Source organism: Oncorhynchus mykiss, chromosome 6, assembly GCF_013265735.2.
Source record: "Oncorhynchus mykiss isolate Arlee chromosome 6, USDA_OmykA_1.1, whole genome shotgun sequence".
Taxonomy (NCBI): Eukaryota; Metazoa; Chordata; class Actinopteri; order Salmoniformes; family Salmonidae; genus Oncorhynchus; species Oncorhynchus mykiss.
In genome coordinates this window covers 9,136,779-9,164,340 of record NC_048570.1, presented here as the reverse complement: position 1 = coordinate 9,164,340, position 27,562 = coordinate 9,136,779, and the positions used below count along the sequence as shown (strand labels likewise).

Here is a 27,562-nt window from a genome sequence, read left to right as displayed (position 1 = left end):
CACGCTGACACGGTCGCCAGGTGTACGGTGTTTCCTCTGACACATTGGTGCAGCTGGCTTCCGGGTTAAGCGGGCATTGTGTCAAGAAACAGTGTGGCTCGGTTCGGGTTGCGTTTCAAGGGATGCACGGCTCTCGACCTTTGCCTCTCGAGTCCGTAAGGGAGTTGCAAGACTAACTAGCAATTGGATACCTTTAAAAAAAATTGTGGTATCAGAGAGCAGGGTTGTATTCATTAGTGCAAACCATAGCAACAACCGTTTGGTTTCATGTGAATACACCACATGTATAGGTCATAGAGACCCAAAATAATAGTCCTGTTCCATTTCATTATGTGGTGCATCCTAGAGTACATCTATGACTGAGTATGTGAGTCTAAAAAGAAGAAGTAAATGTAGGTACAAACCAACAGAAACTATTTAGGCCGTAGTTTACATTGCATGGACTAGACACTGTTGTTATGAGTGGGTAACGTGTTGATATCTGAATAAGCATAACTGGCAAAAAACAAACAAACATGGAAATATTGGGGATACATATCTTTATTTAAAGCATCACAAACTGCAGTGAAAAACAAATAACCATAATATAAATTTCACGCAACCAGAAACTGTTGTATTTTAAATCTAGCTTTACACTGCCCTCTAGTGGCTGATATGAGAACCACCACAAGACAACATTAAAAATACTTTACAAAGAGGTTTAACACCCATTATCTAACCCAGGGGTGCTTGAACAAAGTAAAACTCCTATTGAAACATGTTTTCTACCAGCACCCAATACAGTCTTCCCATCTGGTCTCACAAGTTCCCAATGCTTTAGAGCAGTGACCAGGGAAACTGCAGAAGATGGTGTGGCCCTTTGGAACTGATGTTCTGCTCACCGTGGTCAGTAAAGACGTCACTTAGAAGAGAATAAAAGCTGCACTCATCCCAACAGGCAAAACTGGTTGTCAATGATGTCACTTCAACTAGGTTCTGTTGTCACAACGTCACTAAACCAAGTTTTTCCCGCTGGGATGGTTCCAATGGAATGAATGGAATAACCAAGTAAAGAGTTAGAGCTCATGTCAGCTTTTATAGTAAAGCATGGAACTACATGCTATTTACTTTAGCGATGAAGCTCTCCATAATGTCCTTCATCTTCTGAATGTCCACCTCGTCCTCCCGGAAAGCTTCCGCGTACACCCTGTCTACTCGCTTGTGTTGATCCTCTAAGAATTTCTGGAAATGATCACAATGTGAATTTCAGGCTCAGAAAGACAGTCGTTGTCAAATCAAGTTGTTATTGTAAAAAGGAATATCAAGGCAAGGAATAAAATAAATATTAGGGGCAGGTTAGGGGCAAGATGGAGACTGACCTCTACAATGGACAGGTGGTTGGCAGCCGTGGTTAACACACTGGCAAGGTTGTTAACCACAGTCCGCCGCTCCTCATTGGTTTCTTGCAGGACAAGATGGTACCTGTGGAGTAGAAAGACAAATACTGTGGTGGTGGGGGTCTATTTTTAGATATGAACAATGAAAACAAACTTCATGTGGTTGTGAAATAATTGTAAAGCCCTAAACATACCGTACGCAAATAAAGTATCATTGTCCGGGTCAGAACGGCTCATAGGGCAGGAGCATATCTCCTGTTTTTGTTGTGTGAGGCAGCTTGATGTACAAGCACACCCCCTGGACAGGACGCTAGTTTAACCCTTGTATCTCTGCACATTGTAAATATGGTATTGGAACTGACCCTGTATATAAACAGTAGCTTATTTACTGTCTCATGTTATTCATGGTTCTATTTCTCGTGTGTTTTTTTCCTACTTTACATTATTATAATATTTTTACTACTGATATTGATTACTGCCATGTCAGTCAGGAAAGAAAGGCATTTCACTGTAGTTGTGCCCATGACAATAAAACTTGAAACTAAGCTCTGTAGCCCTCACCATTGTGATTTGGTCCAAAATAATTGGTAGAAGGAGCACTACTCACTGTTGCTGTGCAGCTTTCAGCTGCTCCACAGACTCATCATAGCCCAGGGTCACCTTCTTCTCCAGCAGCTTGCGGTGGGTCTCCACAGACTCCATCTCAGCAGACCACTTCTGCTCCTCATGGGCAATGTCCTACACACACACACACACACACAGACACACAGACACACAGACACACAGACACAGAGAGAGGGATGTCATTTTTATAAATGATAAAAAACACAATTTAACCACAGATGTGGAAACAATACATTTAAAATAAATGGCTTCGTCAATAAGTGCATCGATGACGTCGTCCTCACAGTGACCGTACGTACATACCCCAACCAGAAACCATGGATTACAGGCAGCATCCGCACTGAGCTAACGGCTAGAGCTGCTACTTACAAGGAGTGGGACTCTAACCTGGAAACTTATAAGAAATCCCGCTATGCCCTCCGACGAACCATCAAACAGGCAATACAAGATTGAGTCTTACTACACCGGCTCTGACGCTCGTCGGATGTGGCAGGGCTTGCAAACCATTAGACTACAAAGGGAAGCACAGCCGAGAGCTGCCCAGTGACATGAGCCTACCAGGCGAGCTAAACTACTTCTATGCTCGCTTCGAGGCAAATAACACTGAAACATGCATCAGAGCACCAGCTGTACCAGAAGACTGTGTGATCACACTCTCCGCAGCCGATGTGAGTAAGACCCTTAAAAAACATTCACAAGGCCGCAGGGCCAGACGGATTACCAGGACGTGTACTGCAAGCATGCGCAGACCAACTAGCATGTGTCTTCACTGACATGTTCAACCTCTCCCTGTCCGAGTCTGTAATACCAACATGTTTTAAGCAGACCACCATAGTGCCTGTGCCCAAGAACACAATGGTACACCTGGCTAAATGACTACCGACCCGTAGCACTCTCGTCTTTAGCCATGAAGTGCTTTGAAAGGTTGGTCATGGCTGAAGTCAAAATCAACATCCTAGAAACCCTAAATGATCAAAAACACAATTTAACCACAGATGTGGATACAATACATTTAAATAATTGAGGAGAACAAGAAAAGCTGGTTCCATGATGGTCCTTATAAGACAATGAGCTGTCTAGGAAAACCTTGGATGGACCAATGATTCACTTTGACACCACTTCCTGATCAATAAATGACTGACCTGTGAAGCAATATTTCAGATGGGTTCCTGTATACAATATTCAAACATTTGTAATATTGAAAATATAACCCACCTGCATGTCTTGTTCGAGCTGCTCGTCGAGCCTACGGATTTGCTCTCTCAGTTGTTTCAAGTCATTCGCTTTATCTGAAATATTGGAATTCACCTCAAAGAGAAAAAAGACCCATGTTTAAGAAAAAAAAAACACCCAAAAAATGGGACAAAACCTTGGGACTTCTAAGAAACACAGTGAAATGTCTCGATACCTGTTCTATGGACTCCTCCAGGCTTAGTTTCATGTCTGTCAGTCGACTACACTCCTCGTCCACATCAGTGATCAGTTTCCTCAGTAGTTGCTGTAGAGAATAAGCCACAGAATTAGGTCCAGAAACAACACACACCTGTTGTAATAAAGCGATTATTCGATGAGAACTAAATCGCCATACTTGAATTTGTGTTCTGCATTGAACCATGGTGGACGGTCCGTATTCTGTGGAGGTCCTGATCTCAAAGTCGTGGCCGCATGCGTTCTCGGCAGACACAGGGATGAGCTTCAGTTTGCGGGCAAGCTTGTGGTACTCGGCCAGCTTCACTTCGGCCTAAATCATTAGAAGAGGTTAAGACTGAGAAGACTGTTCAGCACTGGCTCATAGCTAGCTAGTCATTTAAAAATAAATGACTTATTGAACCTTTATTTACCAGACAGATGAGTATAGAATGCAGTCGTATCAGGCCAGCATCCTATTCCTTACCGTCTCCTTGGCCTTGGCCAGAGCGATCTCCTCGTTCCACATGTGCTGCTCGGCCTGCTCCAGGCTCTTGCTCAGGCTGTTGATGGTCTGCTGCAGCTCCCTCTTCTCCCAGTTGATCCTCTCAATGTCTGCGGGAGTGAACTTCTGGGTGGACAAGATGTGTTGGAGCCGGGACTCCTCCTGTTTTAGGGTCTCCACTTGCAGTCCTACACAGGACAACGTTTCAGGATTTCCAGGAGAGTAGCAATTTAAAAAAAGGTAGATTTTAATGGATTTTCACATTTCGTTTAAACAGGGAATGAGAGGAAGTGGGGACAGATAGAGAGATGTGTCAAAGGGTGGTAGACCACATATGCAGACACTTTAGAAAGAGAAAAGTGTCCAGGAAGGCTGCATCAATACCGCAAGACCAGCTAAACCACGAGAGCAGCAATGTTTGGTCATGGTTTTTTTACCCGATGCTTCCAGCTCCTCGGCCAATCCAGAGGCTTTGTTCTCCAGGTTGGCTTTGAAAGACTCCAGGTTACTGCGATAACTCTGCAGCTTCTGCAGGTCTGTCTGAAGTTTGACTTTCTCCGTTCTTTTGACCATCAATCGGTCCTGCTCCAAAGTGAATCAAATGGTTACAAATAAAGTGAATCAAATGGCTCTGTTCAAACGCAACTGGCACGTTTACAGCTCATCGACTGCTTAAACTAGGTGAGATATGTACAATATTAAATTGCAGAACTTGGAAAAATCTATAGGTACAGTGCATTCGGAAAGTATTCAGACCACTTGACTTTTGCCAAATTTGTTACATTCTAAAATAATTTAATCTATGTTTTTTCACCCTCATTAAATCTACACACAACACCCCGTAAATTTGTATCAATTGTAGCAAATTTTTGCAAAATAAAAAAACGAAATATCACATTTACATAAGTATTCAGACCCTTTACTCAGTACTTTGTTGAAGCACCTTTGGCAGCGATTACAGCCTTGAGACTTCTTGGGTATGACACTACAAGCTTGGCACACCTCTATTTGGTTAGTTTGTCCTATTCTTCTCTGCAGATCATCTCAAGCTCTGTCAGGTTGGATGGGGACCATCACTGCACAGCTATTTTCAGGTCTCTCCAGAGATGTTCTATCGGGTTCAAGTCCGGGCTCTGTCAGGGCAACTCAAGAATATTCAGAGACTTGTTGCCCAAAGCCACTCCTGCGTTGCCTTGGCTGTGTGCTTGTTGTCCTGTTGGAAGGTGAATCTTCGTCTGAGATCCTGAACAGATTTTCAAGAGGAAATCGGTTTCATCAGACCAGAGAATCTTGTTTCTCATGGTGAGAGTCCTTTAGGTGCCTTTTGGCAAACTCCAAGTGGGCTGTCATGTGCCTTTTACTGACAAGTGGCTTCCATCTGGCCACTCTACCATAAAGGCCTGATTGGTGGAGTGCTGCAGAGATGAGTGTTCTTCTGGAAGGTTCACCCATCTCCACAGAGGAACTCTGGACCAAGGCCCTTCTCCCCCGATCGCTCATTTTGGCAGGGCAGCAAGCTCTAGGAAGAGTCTGTCTTCCATTTAATAATTATGGAGGCCACTGTGAACTTGGGAACCTGCAATGCTGCAGACATTTTTTGGTATGCTTCTCCAGATCTGTGCCTCGACACAATTCTGTCTCGGAGCTCTACGGACAATTCCTTCGACCTCATGGCTTGATTTTTGATCTGTCAACTGTGGGACCTTATATAGACAGAATAGCCTTTCCAAATCATGTCCAATCAATTGAATTTACCACAACTTGGAGTCTAAGTTAACACATAAAAATGTTTATCTTTGTCATTATGGGGTATTGTGTGTAAGTTGATGAGGGAAAATATTTTATACATTTGATTATTAGGCTGTAACGTAACAAAATTTGGAATATTTTCCGACTGCACTGTATATACAGACCTTAGATTAAAAGGACGAACCGTTTGACTTTCTTTCTCCAGTCGCTCAACCTCACCACTCAGAATCCTGTACTTCTCCTCCATGGATGTGAGAAGCCCTTCGTCAACGTTGTAAAGTCTCTCTGTAAATATAAAGTTGACGTTTTATGCGCTTGTTGCTGGTTATTTTTCACATGTTCATTTGGAAGGAAAAGGCACAACTCACAATTAAAAACAATGACTTTGTCATCACTGCTTACTTAGTTTAGCAAGATAATCTGCATCCTCTTCATCAAACGTATCCGCTCCTTGCATGAACTTGTTGTAGGTTTCAGCGGTGTATTCCATAAAGAGCTAGAAACAGAAGGGATCGTGCAGGGTCAAATAGAGACCTAACATCCTAAATGGTTTTGTTGTGATTAAGTTGGCTCTGTACCTTGTTGAACTCAACCCCGTCCTCAATCTCAGTGCTTCCGTCAGAGAAATCCGCAAAGAGCAGGTCCTGATCACTCATACAGCAAAAGACCTGCAAAACAACCAGAACAAATTCAAGGAAACATACAGTATTATACAGAGCCACGACTGCATGGAACTCCCATCTTACATGGAGCAAGTGAACAACAAACCTGGTTTCAAAAATAAAGTTACCGTTCACTGCACAGGGCCTCTGCCCCATGTGACCTAACTTTGTTGTTCATGTATTGACAAGTGTAACTAATAGATGCACACACAATCCATGTTAATCATTTTAAATATGTAAATTGTAAAGGATTTCGTTATGTCGAAGCCCAGTAAGACTAGTGGTCGCCATTGGCGTCGGCTAATGGGGATCCTGATAAAAAAAAAATTATTATAAACATCTCTCATTATTCAAACCTTCATTTAGACAGTTAATGTTATTAATGAGTTTAGAGCAGTGGTTCTTAACCTTGTTGGAGGTACTGAACCCCACCAGTTTCATATGCGCATTCACCGAACCCTTCTTAAGTGAAATTGTTTTTTTTCAAAACATATGTATATATTTGACTGGTGCACAAAATGAACCGTGCATCAACATCACTGTGTTCAAAGAACAAAATCATCAAAACATTTTCACACAGATGATCATGTTCACACAAAAACAAAAACATAATGAATATTTACTGCAAATCAGTGTGACTTCTGCTGTTGCCTTTCAGAGACCAGTTCAGAAATGCGCGGCTTCACCTTGGCAAGTGCCACTCTCATGTCATTTTCGCAACAAAGTCTGTTCCTTTTCTTCGTTTTTATGTCCAGCATTCTCGAAAAGGATTGCTCGCAAAGATATGTTGTAACAAACGGTATGAAAATCTCCAGAGCTTTCTTAGCAATAACAGGGTACGTTACCATTTGTTGACACCAAAACGTTGAAAGCGTTGTTGTTCTGAAGAGTTGCTGTTGAACCTGGCTCTGCTGAATTTCAATGATTTCATCGAGGTATTCATCATTGACATCTGTTGTCTCAACACTAAACGTGAACGGCTGTCTCACCCATGCTGGATATGACTCTCTTGTAGGGAAGTATCCGTCGAGAGAATTTGCAAGCTCATCTAAGTGCGTGGCAATTGCTTGCTTCAGTTCAGCGGGTACAGAAATGTCTCCGATTCCAGATACATCTTCGATCTTACTTACACAGTCGTCCAGCAGGGGAAAGTTTGCGAAGTTATCGTTCTCTGTTCGTCGTTTCCATAACGGTAGCTTTTTTTGAAAAGCCTTCAGGTTTTCCCCCGCTTCGATGATGTTGACTCCACCGCCCTGCATCTTTTGATTGAGATGATTGAGAGCTGCGAAGATATCGGCCATGTACGCTAAAATGAGAATGAACTCAGAATTTTTGAAGCAATCTGCATGACAATGTTGGTGCTCTTGCAAAAACAGGGCTAATTCCACACGCACGGCAAAAACACGATTCAGCACCTGTCCCCGGGATAACCACCTAACGTTAGAATGGTACAGAAGTACCTCGAATTCAGAGCCCATTTCTTTACACAGCTCACTGAAGATGCGATGCCGCAGAGCACTAGTTCGCACATAGTTCACGCATTCCACTACAATTTTTAATACTTCTGTCAGTTTTGGAGGCAAGGTTTTTGTTGCCAACGCATGCCTGTGCAGAATACAATGCGTAACAATGATGTGTGGTGCATCGGCTTTCACTAGCGCACCAAAACCAGACTTTCTTCCCAGCATGACTGGAGCTCCGTCCGAACAAACTGCAGAAACCATATCCCACGAAAGGTTGTTGTCTTTGAAGAAGTCATCCACAAGTTTCTTCACATCGGCTGCCTTAGTTGTTGTTGTAAGAGGCTTACAAAATAAAAATTCTTCCTTTATCACGTCGTCTTTCACATAGCGCACGAGTACAGCAAGCTGGCTTAGATTGGAAACGTCTGTGGTCTCGTCGAGTTGAAGGCTGAATTTTGCCGGGCTTGAAATCAGATCTGCAACTACTTGAGCCAAGATGTCTTTGCTCATGTCCTCTATTCTGTCGCTGATGGTGTCATTTGAAAGAGGAATTTGGGATAACTTAACTTCGGCCTCTTTTCCCAGCATGATATTCGCCATCTTCAACGCAGCTGGTTTTATGAGTGTTTCACCAATGGTGTGTGGTTTGCCCTGCTTTACTATCAGGTAAGCAACTTCGTACGATGCTGTGAGGATCGGTTTGTTGATGGGTACAAAGCCGAGAACAGGCAGAGTAGCCTTTTCATCGAATCTGGCTCTCTTCACCTTGAATTCAGCGAGCGTTGTGTTCTTGTATTTTCCATCTCCATGCAGCTTAAGGAAGTGTTCTCTTAGTTTTGCCGGTGCTAGACTAGAATTGCTCAACTTGGCATTGCATATCATGCAGTTAGGACACTGACTCCCATCACGTTCGGTTATACATGTAAATCCATATTGTACATATTCGTCCGACCACTTTCTTTTTTTGCTCGACATAGTAAGTATGAAGGGATTCAAATATTAAGAAAGAAATCACAAGTCGACTACTGAGCGCACCAAATTCCCTGCAGCACAGATAGGCCAAGCGATGTAGCGTGATCACCTGCAGCCAATGATGGCCAAGCGGAGCGTGTCATCACGAATCATATTAATCGAATGTGTGTCTTGACCTCCGCCGAACCCCTGAGACTGACTCACCGAACCCCTGGGGTTCGATCGAACCCAGGTTAAGAACCACTGGTTTAGAGATTAGGTAGTATTCTGCTGTACTAATACCCACCTTCACAGTATCGATGAGCCAGACAACAGCCCCCAAGACCTGTGGCCATGTATGTGGTGCCCCCACAGAGTACATGGAACTTTTGGAGAGAACAAATGGATACCTGCCATCAGAAATATACAGTCAGTATCATAGAATGAGGAATGGGCTAGCGTACAAAAACCAGATGCAAACAGCAAATGATCACATCTGAGTCCCAAATAGCACCATATTCTCTATATAGGGCACTACCTTTGGCCAGGGCCCATAGGGATGCCATTTGGGACACAATCCCATTTTTAACATGTACGGCAGAATGAGCTCATTTAAAAAATGTTTTAATGTAACCTTTATTTATCTAGGCAAGTCAGTTAACTTCTTGGTGACAGGGGGCAGTATTTTCATGTCCGGATGAAATGCATGCCCAAATTCAACTGCCTGCTACTCATCCCCAGAAGATAATATATGCATATTATTAGTAGATTTAGATAGAAAACACTCTGTTTGAATCATGTCTGTGAGTATAACAGAACTTATTTAGCAGGCGAAACCCTGAGGACAAACTATTCAGATTTTTTTTTTTTTTTTTGAGGTCACTCTTTTCAAATTAGTTTTTCATTTGGAATCCAGATTTCTAAGGGATCTTCTTGCAGTTCTTACCGCTTCCACTGGATGTCACCAGTCTTTAAAATTTGGTTGAGGTTTTTCCTTTGTGGAATGAAGAAGTAGCCCTGTTCAAAATGAGGGTCACTTCAAGTGTACTGTTAAAATAAGGCGCGTGACCAGAAAGCTAGCTACAGTTTGTTATTTCCTCCTGTATTGAACACAGATCATCCCGTCTTCAATTTTATCGATTATTTACGTAAAAAAATACCTAAAGTTGTATTACAAAAGTAGTTTGAAATGTTTTGGCAAAGTATACAGGTAACTTTTGAGATATTTTGTAGTCACGTTGTGCAAGTTGGAACCTGTATTTTTCTGGATTAAACGCGCCAAATAAATGGACATTTTTTATATATATCGACGGAATTAATCGAACAAAAGGACCATTTGTGATGTTTATGGAACATATTGGAGTGCCAACAAAAGAAGCTTGTCAAAGGTAAGGCATGATTTATATTTTTATTTCTGCGTTTTGTCGCGCCTGCGGGGTTGAAATATGCTTTTCTCTCTTTGTTTACGGAGGTGCTACCCTCAGATAATAGCATTGTTTGCTTTTGCCGAAAAGCCTTTTTGAAATCTGACACGTTGGCTGGATTCACAAGTGTAGCTTTCATTTGGTATCTTACGTGTGTGATTTCATGAAAGTTAGATTTTTATAGTAATTTATTTGAATTTGGCGCTCTGCATTTTCACTGGCTTTTGGCCAGGTGGGACGCTACCGTCCAACATATCCCAGAGAGGTTGTAAATAATAATTTGTTCAGGGGCAGAACGACAGATATTTATTTATCTGGTCAGCTCGGGGATTCGATGCAGCAACCTTTCGATTACTGGCCCAACACTCTAACCACTATTTACCCCAAGTCTTTGAGAATCCTGGGGACCTCTTCCTCCACTTTGGAGGTGGGCATCTGGAAGGTGGGGTCCAGGAGGCAGTAGATGAACTCAAAGATCTTTAGGAACTCCTTGGTGGAGGGCGACTGGAGAGACTTGACTGACATTGAACCCGGAAAGCCCTTCTCTGACAGAAACTAGAGGAGAACGAGGGAAATGATGTGTCTTTGTGAAAGAGTGCTGATCTAGGACCAGAACCCCCCAGGTCATAGAATCTTATTCATGAGGATATAAAAGTGACAACTGATCCTAGAGCAGCACTCCTACTCTGAGATACTTTAATGTGCGTATATTAGGAATCCTTACCTCACACAACTGTCTGATGCACTGCTGAACATAGGCCTTATCGTGTAAGGGCCGGGGATCCTTCATCTTCTCTGTACCACCAAAGGCGCTGTTGCGAGCCATGCCAGTCCCACTGGTCCTGAAAAGAGTTCATCAGCTTTTTAGCATTCATGGTACCACATAAGCCTGGTTCACATTGAAGTGACTCAAATCCAATTTTTTTGCATATCCGATTCAAATATATGTTATTTTTCCTGCAAGTCTGAACAGTCAAACAGCACATGGTAGCAGACATTTCAAGTCACAAATCTGATTCCTGACCATGATGTGTCTGAATGGTCAAATCTGATTCCTGACCATGATGTGTCTGAATGGTCAAATCTGATTCCTGACCATGATGTGTCTGAATGGTCAAATCTGATTCCTGACCATGATGTGTCTGAATGGTCAAATCTGATTCCTGACCATGATGTGTCTGAATGGTCAAATCTGATTGATTTGCCCTCATGGTTTTACAACTGTTGTTTGGCATATCTTGTTATTTGCTATTTAGTCTGTTGACAGTTTTGACAAGAACATGTGGTAGATAACTAGCTTTTTAATTGTTTACTAACAAATGAGTGAATGTGCTATAGAGCTAATCATCTACCTAACTAGTTAGTTGAGTTATGTGGCTAGCCAAAAAGGACTTGTTCTGAAAGATGGATCACCTTGTCCTTTGAGGCTTTAAAAAAGGTGTTCTGACACTATGATTTTGAACATTCAAAGCAACTGTGAAACAACCCTGGCAGGATTTCGTTTCACCGTAGATTTTGCTACATAACTGTGTGATCAATATCACGCCAAATATAAATCACCATTCCACAAACAAACACCGTTTGATTTGTAAATATATACATTGCATTAGATTTTTATAACTGCAGATATGCAGGTCATTTCCAAGGGCCTTCAGTAAAACGCCATAACGACAAAAAGTTATCACGCGTAGAAAGCGATGTAGTCGTTGAAAAAAAGTCGATCCCATTGATGCTGCTGACACAGATCACTGGTTGATGCGGGAAAAGGAGCCCGTGAAGGGGGTGAGTGTAACCGGTGTGAAATGGCTAGCTAGTTAGAGGTACGCGCTAATAGCGTGTTAATCCGTGACGTCACTCGCTCTGAGACCTTGAAGTAGTTGTTTCACTTAATCTGCAAAGGACCGCGATTTTATTGGAGCGAGAGGTAACGATGCTAAGAGGGTGACTGTTGTCGATGTGTGCAAGGGGTCCCTTGTTCAAGCCCAGATTGGGGCGAGGAAGGGGAAGGAAGCACTATCGTTATAAAGTCTGATCCCATATCCTCCCCTCTACCTTTCGCATGCCTCTACTGGAGAACTGGTTGGAGGCCTCAGGAACACTTATGTCTCCTTGATGCTCATCGTCTGTGCAGCATGAGACAGCGGATCAATTATAATCATTTACAATAGATGACATATCCTTCACATTTAGTGGTGCTATCACACTGGCCTGCTAATTCAACTATATGGGTGATAAACGGGTGTCCACAGCAATAGTTCTGCAAATAGAGTAATCTAGGGCTTCGATTATTTACGTTGGACAGACTATGGGTAACAGACTATGGGTAACAGACTATGGGTAACAGACTATGGGTAACAGACTATAATTTCTGCATCCTTGAAAGGCTGACATCAAATATGCCAAACGAGAGGCTGCCAACGATGTATAGAAATCGCTTTCTATGGGTACAACCCCTTTTCTATGAATACAAATCACTTTCTATGGGTACAACCCATTTTCTATGAATACAAATCACTTTCTACGTGAGAACTTATTTTTCTTATGCCATATCTGTCATGTTTGCGCATATCTCTCCTATGTGCAAATCTTTATGGCAGTCATTTTTATTAAGGCCCTTGGAAATTACCTGCATATCTACAGTCATAAAATAATTCCAACGCAATATATCGATTTACAAATACAAATCAAAAGGCGTTTGTGGATAGTGATTTACATTTGGCATGATATTGATTCCATACATAACTTCTAAGTGATAGGAAGCACAAGCGCCACCACCAATCAGCTTACACCACTGTGCACAACCACCGTTACTATGACAACTAGCATAGCCATGTCAGCAAATGAAGGCTGTCAGAACACACAAATCCAATTTGTTCACTTTTAAACTTGCTTTTTGGACAGTCACTATTCCAAAACAGAATTGATAAACAAAACTGATTGGAGCAGTAAGGCCTGCAGGGTGAACATGTCCAGAGCTACAATAAAAACCTGTACTGTCTGAGGGACTCGAGGACTGGAGTTGGGAACCACTGAACTTGGCAGTGAGAAATGGCTCCCAATCATATGGATTCACTAACAGGAATAGTCTTTGTCTCGCATGGTGACAGTGATAGAGAACTACGTGTATCATGGTATTTTAGTCAGTGTAGGGACTTACCGACTACCAAAAAAGCTGGTTCTTCTCTCAGATGTGACAGACTGGGGTTTAGGAATGTTCAACTTTCCGAATGATTGTTTGCTGTGAACAAATATTGATATGCTCACTGTATTAGCAAATACATATCCCATAAAGCAACTTCCATTGACGTTTGTTTGAACACTAACCTCTGCGGTGTTGCATAAACCATGCTCATTCTGTTGCTTTCAACTCTTTGAGGGAGCTCAGAGAGCCTACTGCTGGATGCTCGGTTCATCCTGGACCTGGTGAAAGAATGAAGAAAAGACATAGGCAGAAAAATACATGTAGGCTATACATGGATAGCCAGAACAGTTAATGTTTAAATAGGATAGCAAATGTTTCCCAAACCAGTCAACTAACTGCAAATGCCTTCATATGAACAATGAAAGATGGGTACACTAGCCGGAACTGGGAGGGGTCACCCACTTACTAGGGTGACATAGTTCCAGATTGTGCGGGACAGTCAGGCATTTTGTCCCTTTGTCCCGCAAGCAAAAATGTATGTCCTATTCAAATCCTGAAAGAAAATGATCTCTACAATAAATGCTAATAAATATATATATTTTTTTATCATGGAAAGGAAAATACCTGTGTATTTGTGGAGAAATCACCCTGATTAACTCTTTAGTCATATCCCAGTTTACCTTTCTACTTATGGCCTTGCCTACACCTAGCAATGTGTTTTTTTAAAATTATATTTGATTTGGAATGGCAAGCCAAACAAAATTAACTGGGCCTATTTATTGTAAGGAATATGAATTCAGAAGACAGACATTAAATATTAAAGCATGAGACGTCTCACTAAAGGTTCGGGTCATACAAAAGTCACACTTAAATCCAAACTGGTTCTCCCCCTTTATTCAGATTACAACTTCTCACTTTGTTATTTGAAAATGAAATAATCCCCAAAATAGTCACTATTTTTAAAAACAAGCCATAGAAAGTTGGTTGCAACAAATTGTTAAACTCAAATATACTCATTGATAAATTTAACATTTTGGGTGGGGGGGGGGTGATTAAACAGCATAATCTTTTTAAATTATATCATAAATAGGACTGGTGGAGTTGTCACACAGGCAGCTAACAAAAATATGGAAATGTCTCCTATACCCCAAGTTACAACCAGCATTAATGTAAAAATGAAGGGGGAAAGGAACTTGTTTGTTAGTCCTCCACTAAAGACAAAAACTGGTTAAAAGAAAATTATGAATAAAACTAGTATAGCAAATTTCATTTAAAGACCAAAAAAAAAAAGGTACAGCTGTGCCATAATTGCAAAATAGTTGGGAAGACATAGATGTACCAATTCCATGCCACATGGTTTATGAACTGATACAAAAACACCAGATTCAAAACTTTAGGTTTTCAATTTAAATTATACAAAAGTCCTGCAACCAATAGAATGTTCAATATTAGGAATACAACCATCCCAGCAGATTTTGCTGCGAAAAGACAGAATATTCAAATCATTTGTTTTGGTACTGTCCATATGCATCTTGTTTTTGGTCACAGATTCAGGCATGGCTGATGAATAGCAACATTTAAGTGGAGCCAACTCTGCTGGGTGATTTGAAAAGTCAGTCAAAAATCAATAATACACTGTTAGCAAAAATGTATATTTAATTTACAATCTGTAAAACACTGAGAATAGAAAGGTTCAGAACTTCTGTGAAACATCACAGCAGTTTAAAAATATAAGGCACAAATAAATTGGAATGGTATTCAGAGAACGATGGGAAGGGTTGAGGGTAGCTGAAGGTGGGACTAAAAATAACTCAATGTAAAACACACCGTGTCTGTAAAATGTATATAGCATGTTTCAGGGCTGACTCATTCCGATCGGTTGTTGGTGGACCAAGATGTTTTATTTTTAAATCGAGCAGTGGCAAATATATGCACTACCTGGCTTGCGTGCAACTGTAGGTCTATAAAATGTGCCCATTTGGGGATCTGATAGCATTTATGATTGTCGTAACTCACCGTAACTCACTCACCTGTGGAGCTTCTCAAAGTCATTTTTTCTTCACCCCAAAAAGAAAGTAAAATAAGTATGTTTTTACATCCACTGAGAATGACAATAGTTCCTCAACGTGGCCTATTGGAAAAATATTTCCAGCGCTCTCCCTTTCGATAACCACTCAACATAAAAAGGGGGGGGGGGGGGGGGGGGGGTCATGCTCTGATCTGGTAGAAATGTCAAAAAAGGCCTGCAGGATTGCTTACCCCTTGAGCAAATAGCCTAAAGCTGTGCGCCTGTCTGGAGAGCACCAACTCTGGAACAGTTTAAACACTAGCTTCAGGCTGGACCCAAGTTAATAGTTGATACAATGTCTCAAGTTTATTGCAGACAGGCCATTCAAAACTAGGTTGTCGTGCCCTCTTGACGACCGTCTTGGTGTGGTTGGACCATGATAGTTTGTTGGTGATGTGGACACCAAGGAGCTTGAAGTTCTCAACCTGCTCCACTGCAGCCCAGTCGACGTTAACAGGGGCCTGATCGGTCCACCGTCTCCTGTAGTTCACGATCAGCTCCTTTGTCTTGCTCACATTGAGGGAGAGATTGTTGTCCTTGTGCCACACTGTCAGGTCCCTGACCTCTTCCCTATAGGCTGTCTTATCGTTGTTGGTGATCAGACACACTTGTGTCGTCAGGAAAATGAATGAAGGTGTTGGAGTCGTATTTGGCCACGTAGTCGTGGGTGAACAGGGAGTACAGGAGGGGACTGATCTCCAGTGTTGAGCATCAGCATAGCAGACGTGTTGCCTACCCTTACCACCGGAGGGCAGCCCGTCAGGAAGTCAAGGATCCAGTTGCAGAGGGAGGTGTTTAGTCCCAGGGTCCTTAGCTTAGTGATGAGCTTTGAGGGCACTATGGTGTTGAACACTGAGCTGTAGTCAATGAAAAACATTCTCACATAGGTGTTCCTTTTGTACAGGTGGGAAAGGGCAGTATGGAGCGCGATTGAGGTTGCATCTGTGGCTCTGTTGGGGCGGTATGCAAATTGGAGTGGGTCTAGGGCAGGGGTGTCAAAGTCAAATGGACGGAGGGCCAAATAAAAAAATCAGCTACAAGACGAGGGCCGGACTGTTCGAATGTTCATTGAACATTTTTTAAATGACGCATATAGTCTAGTGAACCTAATTGAACCTACTGAAAACCTAACAAATATATTACAATATGATCAGATAAATAAAGCAATATTTTCTTATGGCTCTGTCAGTAATCTTTAATTTTCAACAGACACAAAAGACAAATTTCCTTTATATAAATATCCCCATAACATGAACATTAAATGAAAGAAACCGGTATTCAAGGCACCATCAGTAGACTATATTTTCTATTTTAGCAAAAGTGGGCTAAATTTACTTCAAAGAAAAAACAATAATAGCAATTTTCTATCATCCACTCAACTGAAATATTTTTAAAATATAATTGGATTGAAATACAAAAAAATAAAGTGCAAAAATCTATTAATCAAAAACAACACTTTGTTTAAGGAGAAGTAACATGCAGTGAAAACTCTAAATATGTGATTGCACAGTAATGTTCACTTGTTTGAGGTTGAGGGTGATACTTGGTGGTGTCCCATCTTTTCCACAAGTTCATCAATGTTCGGGGTAAGGCTCTGAGCTGAAGAAATCCTCAGAATTGAGTGGAGGTGTTCAGCAGTAAGTCGACTTCTGTGTGATGTTTTGTTCAGGTTCATCAAAGAAAACAGTTGTTCACACAGGTATGTGCTGCCAAACATAGACAACGTTTGAGCAGCCTGGATGCGCAGCTGGGGCATTGTGCCGGGGAGGAAACGGGCAAACTCCGCAGCACCCACTGCCGCATATTTTTCCCTCAGTGCATCATTGCATTGGAGGTCAATCAACTCCATTTGGAGGTTTGGTGGTGAGCTTTCCACGTCAACAGCAAATGGGTTACCGAGCAGTTCCAACCTGCTTTTTTGTGCTTCAAAGTCAGCAAATCGGCGTCGAAAGTCAGTGGTAAGCATACCTATTTTATCAGCCAACTGTGTGCTCGGGAACGCACTGGTAGAGAGCTTCTCTTTCATGGTCTGGCAGCTGGGAAAGTGGCTCAAATTTTCTTTCCGCATCTGCGTCTCCCACAGAGTCAGTTTGGTTTTAAATGCCTTCACTGTACTGTACATATCAGAGATGACACGATCCCGACCCTGCAGCTGCAAGTTTATTGCATTCAGATGACTCGTAATGTCACACAGAAAAGCCATTTCACACAGAAACATTTCGTCTCGGAGTTGTGTTGTGTCTTTCCCTTTGCTGTCCAAGAACAGACAAATCTCCTCACGAAGCTCGAAACATCTTTGAAGCACCTTTCCCTGGCTTAGCCATCGCACCTCTGTGTGATAAGGCAAATCACCATGCTCCGTTTCTAACTCCGTCAGAAATGCCTTGAACTGGCGGTGATTCAAACCTTTGGCTCTGATAAAGTTAACTGTGCGCGTGATGATGCTCATTACATGCTCCATTTTCAAGGCTTTACCGCACAACGCTTCCTGGTGTATGATACAATGATAAGCTGTCAGCTCACCTGTCGCGTTTTCCTCTTGCATCTTTTCCCGTATCTTCGCCACCAGTCCGCTCCTGTGTCCACACATCGCAGGTGCTCCGTCGGTTGTCAAACCCACGAGTTTTTCCCAAGGCAGCTCCATCTCATTTACACATCTTGACACCTCTTCATACAAATCATGCCCCGTAGTTGTGCCATGCATAGGACGTAAAGCCAAAAACTCCTCTGTCACGCTTAGGCTGGAGTCCACTCCGCGGATGAAAATTGACAACTGGGCAATGTCAGAAATGTCGGTGCTCTCATCCACAGCCAAGGAATATGCAATAAAATCTTTTCCCTTTTTCACAAGCTGCTCTTTTAGATTGATGGACAACTGGTCTACTCTCTCGGCAATGGTGTTTCTGCTCAGACTCACATTTAAAAAGAGTTGCCTTTTTTCTGGGCAAACTTCGTCACAAACTTTAATCATGCAGTTTTTGATGAAATCCCCCTCCGTAAATGGCCGGGCTGATTTAGCGATCTCTTCTGCCAAAATAAAACTGGCCTTGACAGCAGCCTGGCCTTGTGATTTGGCTTTTTTGAACAGAGCCTGTCGAGATTTGAGGCCTCGTTTTAATTCCTCTGCCTTTTGTAGCCTTTGTTCCATGTCCATATTCTTGTTTTTGTCCGCGTGTTTCGTTTCATAATGTCGTCTCAGATTATACTCTTTCAGTACCGCCACACTTTCTCCACACAGAAGACACACAGGTTTTCCAGCTACCTTCGTGAACATATACTCCGACTCCCACCTTGTTTGAAACCCCCGGTTCTCAGTATCCACCTTCCGTTTTGCCATTTTTGATGGGTATCTGAAAGTTAATTTTACTGTGATGCTGACGACTGCTGTGCCAATAAATATTGAAATGAAGCAGCCTACTGCTCGGTGCGTCACCTTTGCATTGTGGGAAATGTAGTATTGGTGCGTGTAAAAGATCTGCGGGCTGCCGGCTTGCTGCGGGCCGGTTCTAATAATAAATCAAGATCATCCCAGGGGCCGTAAAAAACCTTCTTGCGGGCCGGATGTGGCCCGCGGGCCTTGACTCTGACATATGTGGTCTAGGGTATCTGGGAGAATGCTGTTGATGTTTTTTTTATTTAACTAGGCAAGTCCGTTAAGAACAAATACTTATTTACAATGACGGCCTACACCGGCAAAACCCGGATGACGATGGGCCAATTGTGTGCCGCCTTATGGGACTCCCAATCACGGCCGGTTGTGATACAGCCTGGATTCAAACCAGGGTGTCTATAGTGACACCTCTAGCACTGAGAAGCAGTGCCTAAGACCGGTGCTCTACTCAGGAGAACCCGAGTGAGCAATGACCAGCCTTTAAAGCTTCATGGCTACCGACGTGAGTGCTTCGGGGCGGTAATCATTTAGCGATGCTACCTTCGCTTCTTTTGGCACATGCACTATGGCGGTCTGCTTGAAACATGTAGGTATTACAGAGACTCAGTCAGGGTGAGGATGAAAATGTCAGTGAAGACACTGGACAGTTGGTCTGCCATGCTTTGAGTACACGTCCTGGTAATCCATCAGGCCCCATCAGGCTTTGTGAACGTTGACCTGTTTAAAAGGTCTTGCTCACATCGGCTACCGAGAGTCACACAGTCTTCCCGAACAACTGGTGCTCTCGTGCATGCGTCAGTGTTGCTTGCCACGAAGTGAGCATAAAAAGGCATTTAGCTCGTCTGGTGGGCTCACGTCAACTGGGCAACTCGTAGCTGGGTTTGTTTTTGTAGTCCATAATAGTTTTCAAACCCTGCCACATCCAACAAGTGTCAGAACCGATGTAGTAGGATTCAATCTTAATCCTGTATTGACACTATGCTTGTTTGATGGTTCGACGACGTCGTCGATGCACTTATTGATGAAGCTGATGACTGAGGTGGTATACTCCTCAATGCCATTGGATGAATCCCAGAACATATTCCAGTCTGTGCTAGCAAAACAGTGCTGTAGCGTAGCATCAGCGTCATCTGACCACTTCCGTGTTGAGCAAGTCACTGGTGCTTCCTGCTTTAGTTTTTGCTTGTAAGCAGGAATCAGGATAGAATTATGGCTAGATTTGCCAAATGGAGGGTGGGGGAAGAGCTTTGTATGCATCTCTGTCTGGAGTAAAGGTGGTCTAGAGTTTTTCCCCCCTCTGGTTGCACATGTGACATGCTGGTAGAAACGAGGTAGAACTGATTTAAGTCTGCCTGCATTAAAGTCCCCGGCCACTAGGAGCGCCGCTTCTGGATGAGCATTTTCTTGTTTGCTTATGACCTTATACAGCTGGTTGAGTGCAGTATTAGTACCAGCATTGGTTTATGGTGGTAAATAGACGGCTAAGAATAATATAGATGAGAACTCTCTTGGTAGATAGAATACCTCAGGCGAGCAATACCACAATACTTTTTTAAATATTAGACATAGCGCACGAGCTCTCCGGCGCCAAAACAGTCATTCAACAAGTCCATGTCAGCAAAATGTCTTAGATGATCTAATCTAGCAGCCAGCTAATTTACCAAACTGGTAGTAAGCGTGGTCCAATTACCAACCCTGGTGGGGTCCATTGATCATCAATTATCAGAAACTGCAAACGTTTGCCTCCGCCCCATGGCAAAATGTGTAGAATTGAAGGAGATTAACATTAGAACTCTTCACTGTCACAATGGGGGCTGCTAAAAATGTTTTACTCGCAATGTGGGCACATAGACCCACAAGCCAATAATGCCACTCATGAGTTGTTTTTTTTTTGTGGCCCCCAATGCCATCAAAGTTGCCCATCCCTGGTTTAGATCAAAGCTGAATCAATGTCTTGGAAGATCACAATGTTTAATTAGTATTCCAAATAACATATCTCATAAGAATTTGTGTTTTGGGGGTTTAGGACACTAGCTGAAGAGTACATTTTTTTAAATATAATGCAGCCAAAGCTCAACAGCGTGAGCGACTGGACAGAATGTGCTTTGATTTACATCCCTGTTAGTGAGCATTTCTCCTTTGCCAAGATAATTCATCCACCTGGCAGATGTGGCATATCAAGAAGCGGATTAAACAGCATGATCATTACACCGGTGAACCTTGTGCTGGGGACAATAAAAGGCCACTAAAAATGTAGTTGTCACAACACAATGCCACAGATGTTTTTAGTTTTTGATGGAGCGTGCCCAGTGGGTGGAACTGGCACCCAAGTTGATGGGCCTATGCCCTCCCAGACCCACCCAAGGATGCTCCCCTGCCCAGTCATGTGAAAGCCATAGATTAGGGCCTAATGAATTTATTTAAATTGACTGATATAACCAAAAAAGTGTTAACCACACATGCAAAGATCATCCGTTCACCTACTCTGCGTCTCACAAAGACAAGGCGGTTGTATCCAAAAATCTCCCATTTTGACAAATCAGACGAAAGGACAAATTTCCACCTGTCTAATGTCCATTGCTTGTATTTTTTGGCCCAAGCAAGTGTCTTATTATTGGTGTCCCTTAGTAGTGGTTTCTCTGCAGCAATTCGACCATGAAGGCCTGATTTACACAGGCTCCTCTGAGCAGTTGATGTTGATAAGTGTCTTACTGGAACTCTATGAAGCATTTATTTGAGCTGAAATTTCTGAGGCTGGAAACTAATGAACTTGTCCTCTGCAGCAGAGGTAACTCTGGGTCTTCCATTCCTGTGCCGGTCCTCATGAGAGCCAGTGTCATGATAGCGCTTGATAGTTTTTGCAACTGCACTTGAAGAAACTTTAAAAGTTCTCAAAATGTTCCTGATTGACTGACCTTCATGTCTTAAAGTAATGGACTGTTGTTTCTCTTTGCTTATTTGAGCGGTTCTTGCCATAATATGGACTTGGTCTTATACAGAATACGACCCTACTTGGTAAATCACCCCTATCTTGTCACAACACAACTGATTGGCTAAAACGCATTAAGGAGCAAAGAAATTCCACAAATTAACTTAAAAAGACACCTGTTAATTGAAATGCATCCTAGGTGATTACCTCATAAAGCTGATTGAGAGAACGCCAAGAGTGTGCAAAGCTGTCAAGGCAAAGGGTGGGTACTTCGAAGAAGAGTCAATGTGTTATTTCATAGTTGATGTCTTCACTATTATTCTATAATGTCAAAAATAGTAAAAATAAAGAAAAACCCTTGAATGAGTAGGTGTGTCCAAACCTGACTGGTACTATATATCCTGATGCATAAATCACGTTAACATATCTACCTCTAACGAGCCAGTATCCATCCCTAAAATTGTAAACAGTGTAGATATAGTTTTATTTCTGTTATTTTTTGTATTACATTGCTATCAATGACTGCATTGTTGGGGTTTACAAGAAAAGCATTCCACTGTACTTGTATTTGTGACATTAAAACTTGAAACTACACGGTCCTGTAAAATCCTCCTGTTGTCTCGCATTTGGGTATTTCAAATGTGGTCACCCTACCACTAACCTTCTCAAAAACGCAACGCGACATCAGTTGGGCAAATGTACACTATCAGGACACTTTCACATGCAAATACTTTCTACTTTATTTATTGTGATAACGTTGGCTAGTTATATTGTTTAACGAATAACATTCCACTAGGGCACCATACAATTAAAAACTACTGTTAGACTTGAAAAACATAAGCTGAATTACAACTAATTTAGCCAACTAACTAAAGTTAATTTACTTAGTCTCTTAGAATTTGCCTGGGGTATTACAATTAAATATTTCTAGCTATAAATTAAATGCAACAACCCATTGAAACGTCTTTCAAACAAATACATACCTTTCCACTTTCGATAATTTTGAAAAAAATCAGTTTAGCAACTTCGTTTGCTACATAAATAACTGAAGAGTAAAAAAAATAAAAATCCGCCCGCTGATTTAAACAAAACGGACGGTCTTCTTCTTCGGAAGGGTTTATCGGCGGTTGGCATCCAAAGTTATGGTGCATTACCGCCACCTACTGTACTGGAGTGTGGGCCAGAGACAGGTTGATGGGGTTGTCCAGGGGGCTGTCCAGGGGGCTGTCCAGGGGGCTGTCCAGGGGGCTGTCCAGGGGGCTGTCCAGGGGGCTGTCCAGGGGGCTGTCCAGGGGGCTGTCCAGGGGGCTGTCCAGGGGGCTGTCCAGGGGGCTGTCCAGGGCGCTCTGGGATACTAAAACAGATTGAGAAAAATAGTGTCAAACACAAAGTAGCAGCCAAATAGCCTACAATCTATGGTGGTAAAATGGACAGCACTCTCCAAGGTGCTAATTCATTCAAAGCATTTAGACATTACTGCAGTATGCCCACATACTTGAGTATAGCTGCGGGGCTAACACAAGTCTGCATTTCTTATAGCCTCATTTTCTAGACATAAAGGTACAGCAACATTTTAAGAAGACACTGTAGAACACATATGCACACATACTCAGTTGTGGGACTTACAAGACCCGAATATCATATCATTTACAAGACATCAATGTAGCAGCAGAATGAATATCACAATATCTAAACATAACTTAAAATAAAATAAATCCATGTAGGCTACCTTTTCTTATCATTTGTTTATATGGCTTTCCCACTATTCAAATTCAGTAGGGAAAGGACTAGACTAGGCTAAGTGACGTGATTAAGTAGGGACCTCTTCACTAGCTGACCACCACTACCAAGACCTGTGTCAAGATCAGTTACATACCCCACTGGCCCTCCCCATAACCTCTATGTACAAATAAGAGAGCAGGTCTGGAATCAGTGTGGCAGGATAGGATGACAACATAGAAAGATCACTAAGCTTTTGCGTGATGGTCTTTCTGGGAGGCAACTTGATGTAATTCTGATCGCGTTTATTAGAATGTCTACAGTGCAAACAGTGAACTAATTCATAAATCATGTCAGGAGAGGTAATGGTTAGCAGATGTTAGTGTGAGTGTAGAAAAATGCTTGTGCTTCTAGTTCTGACAGTGCAGCAATATCTAACAATTCCACAACAAATACTTAATACACACAAATCTAAGTAAAGGAATGGAATAAGAATAGATACATATAAATATATGGATGAGCAATGACAGAGCGGCATAGGCAAGATGCAATAGATAGTATAAAATACTGTATATACATATGAGATGAGTAATGCAAGATATGTAAACATTATTAAAGTGGCATTATTAAAATGACTGGTGATCCATTTATTAAAGTGGCCAATGATTTCAAGTATGTATGTAGGCAGCAGCCTACATAGGGGTGTATCCCAGAGCATCTCTCCTTCCTACAGGAAGAACACAACAAGGGGTGTATCCCAGAGCATCTCTCCTTCCTACAGGAAGAACACAACAAGGGGTGTATCCCAGAGCATCTCTCCTTCCTACAGGAAGAACACAACAAGGGGTGTATCCCAGAGCATCTCTCCTTCCTACAGGAAGAACACAACAAGGGGTGTATCCCAGAGCATCTCTCCTTCCTACAGGAAGAACACAATAAGGGGTGTATCCCAGAGCATCTCTCCTTCCTACAGGAAGAACACAACAAGGGGTGTATCCCAGAGCATCTCTCCTTCCTACAGGATGAGGTATGTTGGCTACAGTTGTAACAGCACATGGCATTATTTACCAACCAACAGCACCTTATGCAAAGCATCTATTCAACCTCCAATACTATGAGATGTATTAGAATACATATCTATACATATATAAATAAGAAATATCATATATTGGGTAATACTACATATTTAGTGTAACTCTCAGTACAACGGGCCTATACTGACGACAACATAGGCTGTAATATTAACATTCAGAGATAGCCATACAGTCAGAGACGGACTGGGACCAGAAATGGGCCTTGAAGACCCCATTATTAGCCAAACAATTATCATTTTAGTGCAAAATGCCTGATTTAGACCAGTCTACAGATGGACAGGATCGTCTGCTATATAGCCGGTCCCATTTCTGTACAGCCTCACATTAAGCTACTCCCGCTGAACCACATCCCAGGCAGGTAAGTAGGTAACAAATTAGAAACCCAACCCTATGTTGTTCAGACAACGACACCGACCTGGGCTGTATGTTATGTTGGCTGAAGTGTGAATGCAGGAGTGAGTCATGCACGTGTCATTATCTTTCTTAATGGGCACCAGATACAGCAGCTGAAACAGCCTGCCGTATGGGATGACTCACTGAGATCCTTGGTGTTTTGATGAGCTTCACGTCATTAACCAGAGTGGCAGTGGTGGAAAAACTGCCCAATTGTCAATCTTGAGTAAAAGTGAAGATAACTTAATAGAATATGACTCAAGTAAAGTGTGTCACCCAGTAAAATACTACTTGAGTTAAAGTAATTGGTTTGAAATATACTATCAAAAGTAAGTATGCTTTAGTAAATGAATTGCTAAAATATACTTAAGTATCAAAAGTAAAAAATTATTTTAAATTCCTTATATAGAGCATACCAGACTGCACCATTTTCTTGTTGTTTTTTTTAGCTTGGGTCATACTCTAACACAGACATAATTTACAAACCAAGCATGTGTGTTTAGTGAGTCCGCCAGATCAGAGGCTGTAGGGATGTTCTCTTGATAAGTGTGTGAATTGGACCAGTTTCATTTCCTGCTAACCATTCAAACTGTAACGAGAACTTAGTCAGGGAAAATGTATGGAGTAAAAAGTACATTATTTTCTTAAGGAATGAAGCGAAGTAAAAGTTGTCAAAAATATAAATAGTAAAGTACACATACCCCCAAAAAACAACATAAGCAGTTATTTTGTCACACCCTGACCTTAGAGATCCTTTTTATGTCTCTATTTTGGTTTGGTCAGGGCGTGAGTTGGGGTGAGCATTCTATGTTTTCTATTTCTGTGTGTTTGTCAATCAGAGGCAGCTGTCTATCGTTGTCTCTGATTGAGAACCATACTTAGGTAGCCTTTTCCCACTTGTGTTTTGTGGGTAGACTGTTTCGTTTGTTCCGCTTTGTTCGAGTGTTGTTTTATTAAAAATCATGAACACGTACCACGCTGCACCTTGGACCCCTTCTTCGAACAGCCGTTACAACTTTTAATGTATTTTTACTTCAGTACTTGACACCACTGCAGACATAAAGGATTGTACACAGGACAGTCCTTAATCAAATTTGTAACATCAGAAACGCTCCAGCAGAAAGTTGGTTATGGAGTGATATTAGTGCCACCAACAATGGGATCTGAATTTACTACAACCCACTAGAATCCATAGTTAAGTGGAGTTGGAGGGCATTGGTCCTTGTTGCTGTAGTTTAATGAAGACTACAGCCAGGGACGGACTGGGACCAGAAATAGGCTTTGGCATTGCTAACACAGAGGACTATATATATATATATATATATATAGCAGTGGCGTGGTCTTCTTGAGACGTCTGCAGACAATGATGAACTTACCACATGCAAAGGTATCAGAGAGCAGGGTTGTTTTCGTTAGTGCACACCGTAGCAAAACGTTTTGGAAAAAATACAAATGTTGACATAAACCACATGTATAGGTCACAGAGACCTAAAATAATAGTCCTGTTCCATTTCATTATGTGGTGCAGCCTATAGTATCTCTATGACTGAGTATGTGAGTCTAAAAGGAAGAAGTAAATGTAGGTACAAACCAACAAACTATTTAGGCCGTAGTTTACATTGCATGGACTAGACACTGTTGTTATGAGTTGGTAACGTGTCTGAATCTGAATAAGCATGACTGGCAAAAAACAAACAAACATGGAAATATTGGGTGTCATGACGTTGCCCTCTTTGGATACAGCGAGCACCATCCCCCGCTCTCTGCTTCTACAACCAGACTGCTGTAGTCAGAGAGGTCATAAATTCCTGAGAAGACCCTGCCTCATGGCCACGCAGTATAAGAGACAGAGTGAATTTTCATAGAGAACAAAATAATTTCTTCCACCTCACAGAACTTGAGGTCCGAACAAATTTCATGTTCCGGAGAAGGTATAAAAGATCGTTGAAGAATCCAGCTACCAACTGGTCCGTTTGTTACAACTTGGGGAAGCTCATGGGAGACGGTGTGGCCACATTACCATAACGCAGTTTATATAATAGTCTCAGATATGAGGTTTACATCTAATTGTTGTATAAGATGAATGAGGGAGTATGATACTGTTTGTAAAATTGTGTAATGTGATTTTGGACTGTTTAATGAAGGAAACTCCAATTCCCGTTTGAGTTTAACTAAATCAGAGGACCGCCCCTGAGCCCAGAGGGACAGCCCCTTTTCTGCAATTCCGAATAAAACCCAACTTTGAGAAATTCTCAGTCAGACCATGTTTCTCTCATTCACGGGAGTACAAAGGTTGCAGACCATTGCTGAATCTTTTAACCATACCACGTGGTTAAACTCTTAGACTATCGATACCGACAGAATACGAACAAGTCTTTGATATTAATTACTAGTCTGCAGCTAGGAATTCGGGAACGCGAACGACAACCGCCGAAACATCCATCCTATTGCAAATGAATGTCACTCTGAACAATCCACTCTAACAAGAGGGAGATGGACAATGCTACAAAAGAAACAAACTTTTCACCAGCGATCAAGACGACACACAGAGTAAATATATATATTGATTGCAATCGTTCCCGAATGAGTGAGTGTTCATGTGCAAAGGATTAGCATTTGTATTGTTATAATGATCACTTTGTAGTGACTTCTTGGTCGACCACCC

General features: G+C 42.0%; 1 protein-coding gene across 1 annotated transcript; it reads right to left on the bottom strand.

The window, feature by feature from the left end:
* Window positions 1-522: 522 nt before the first annotated feature.
* On the bottom strand, window positions 523-22,829 carry LOC110525222 (kinetochore protein NDC80 homolog). Its single transcript, XM_021605186.2, has 17 exons — window positions 22,675-22,829; window positions 13,486-13,581; window positions 13,319-13,399; window positions 10,886-11,003; window positions 10,544-10,716; window positions 9,045-9,147; window positions 6,240-6,329; window positions 6,064-6,157; window positions 5,846-5,946; window positions 4,350-4,494; window positions 3,895-4,100; window positions 3,589-3,741; window positions 3,409-3,498; window positions 3,216-3,308; window positions 1,984-2,114; window positions 1,359-1,461; window positions 523-1,221 (listed from the first exon to the last, which is right to left on the bottom strand). Exons 2-17 carry the CDS (start codon window positions 13,572-13,574, stop codon window positions 1,093-1,095), a joined length of 1,899 nt encoding a protein of 632 aa, XP_021460861.2. The 5' UTR covers window positions 13,575-13,581; window positions 22,675-22,829; the 3' UTR covers window positions 523-1,092.
* Window positions 22,830-27,562: the final 4,733 nt, after the last annotated feature.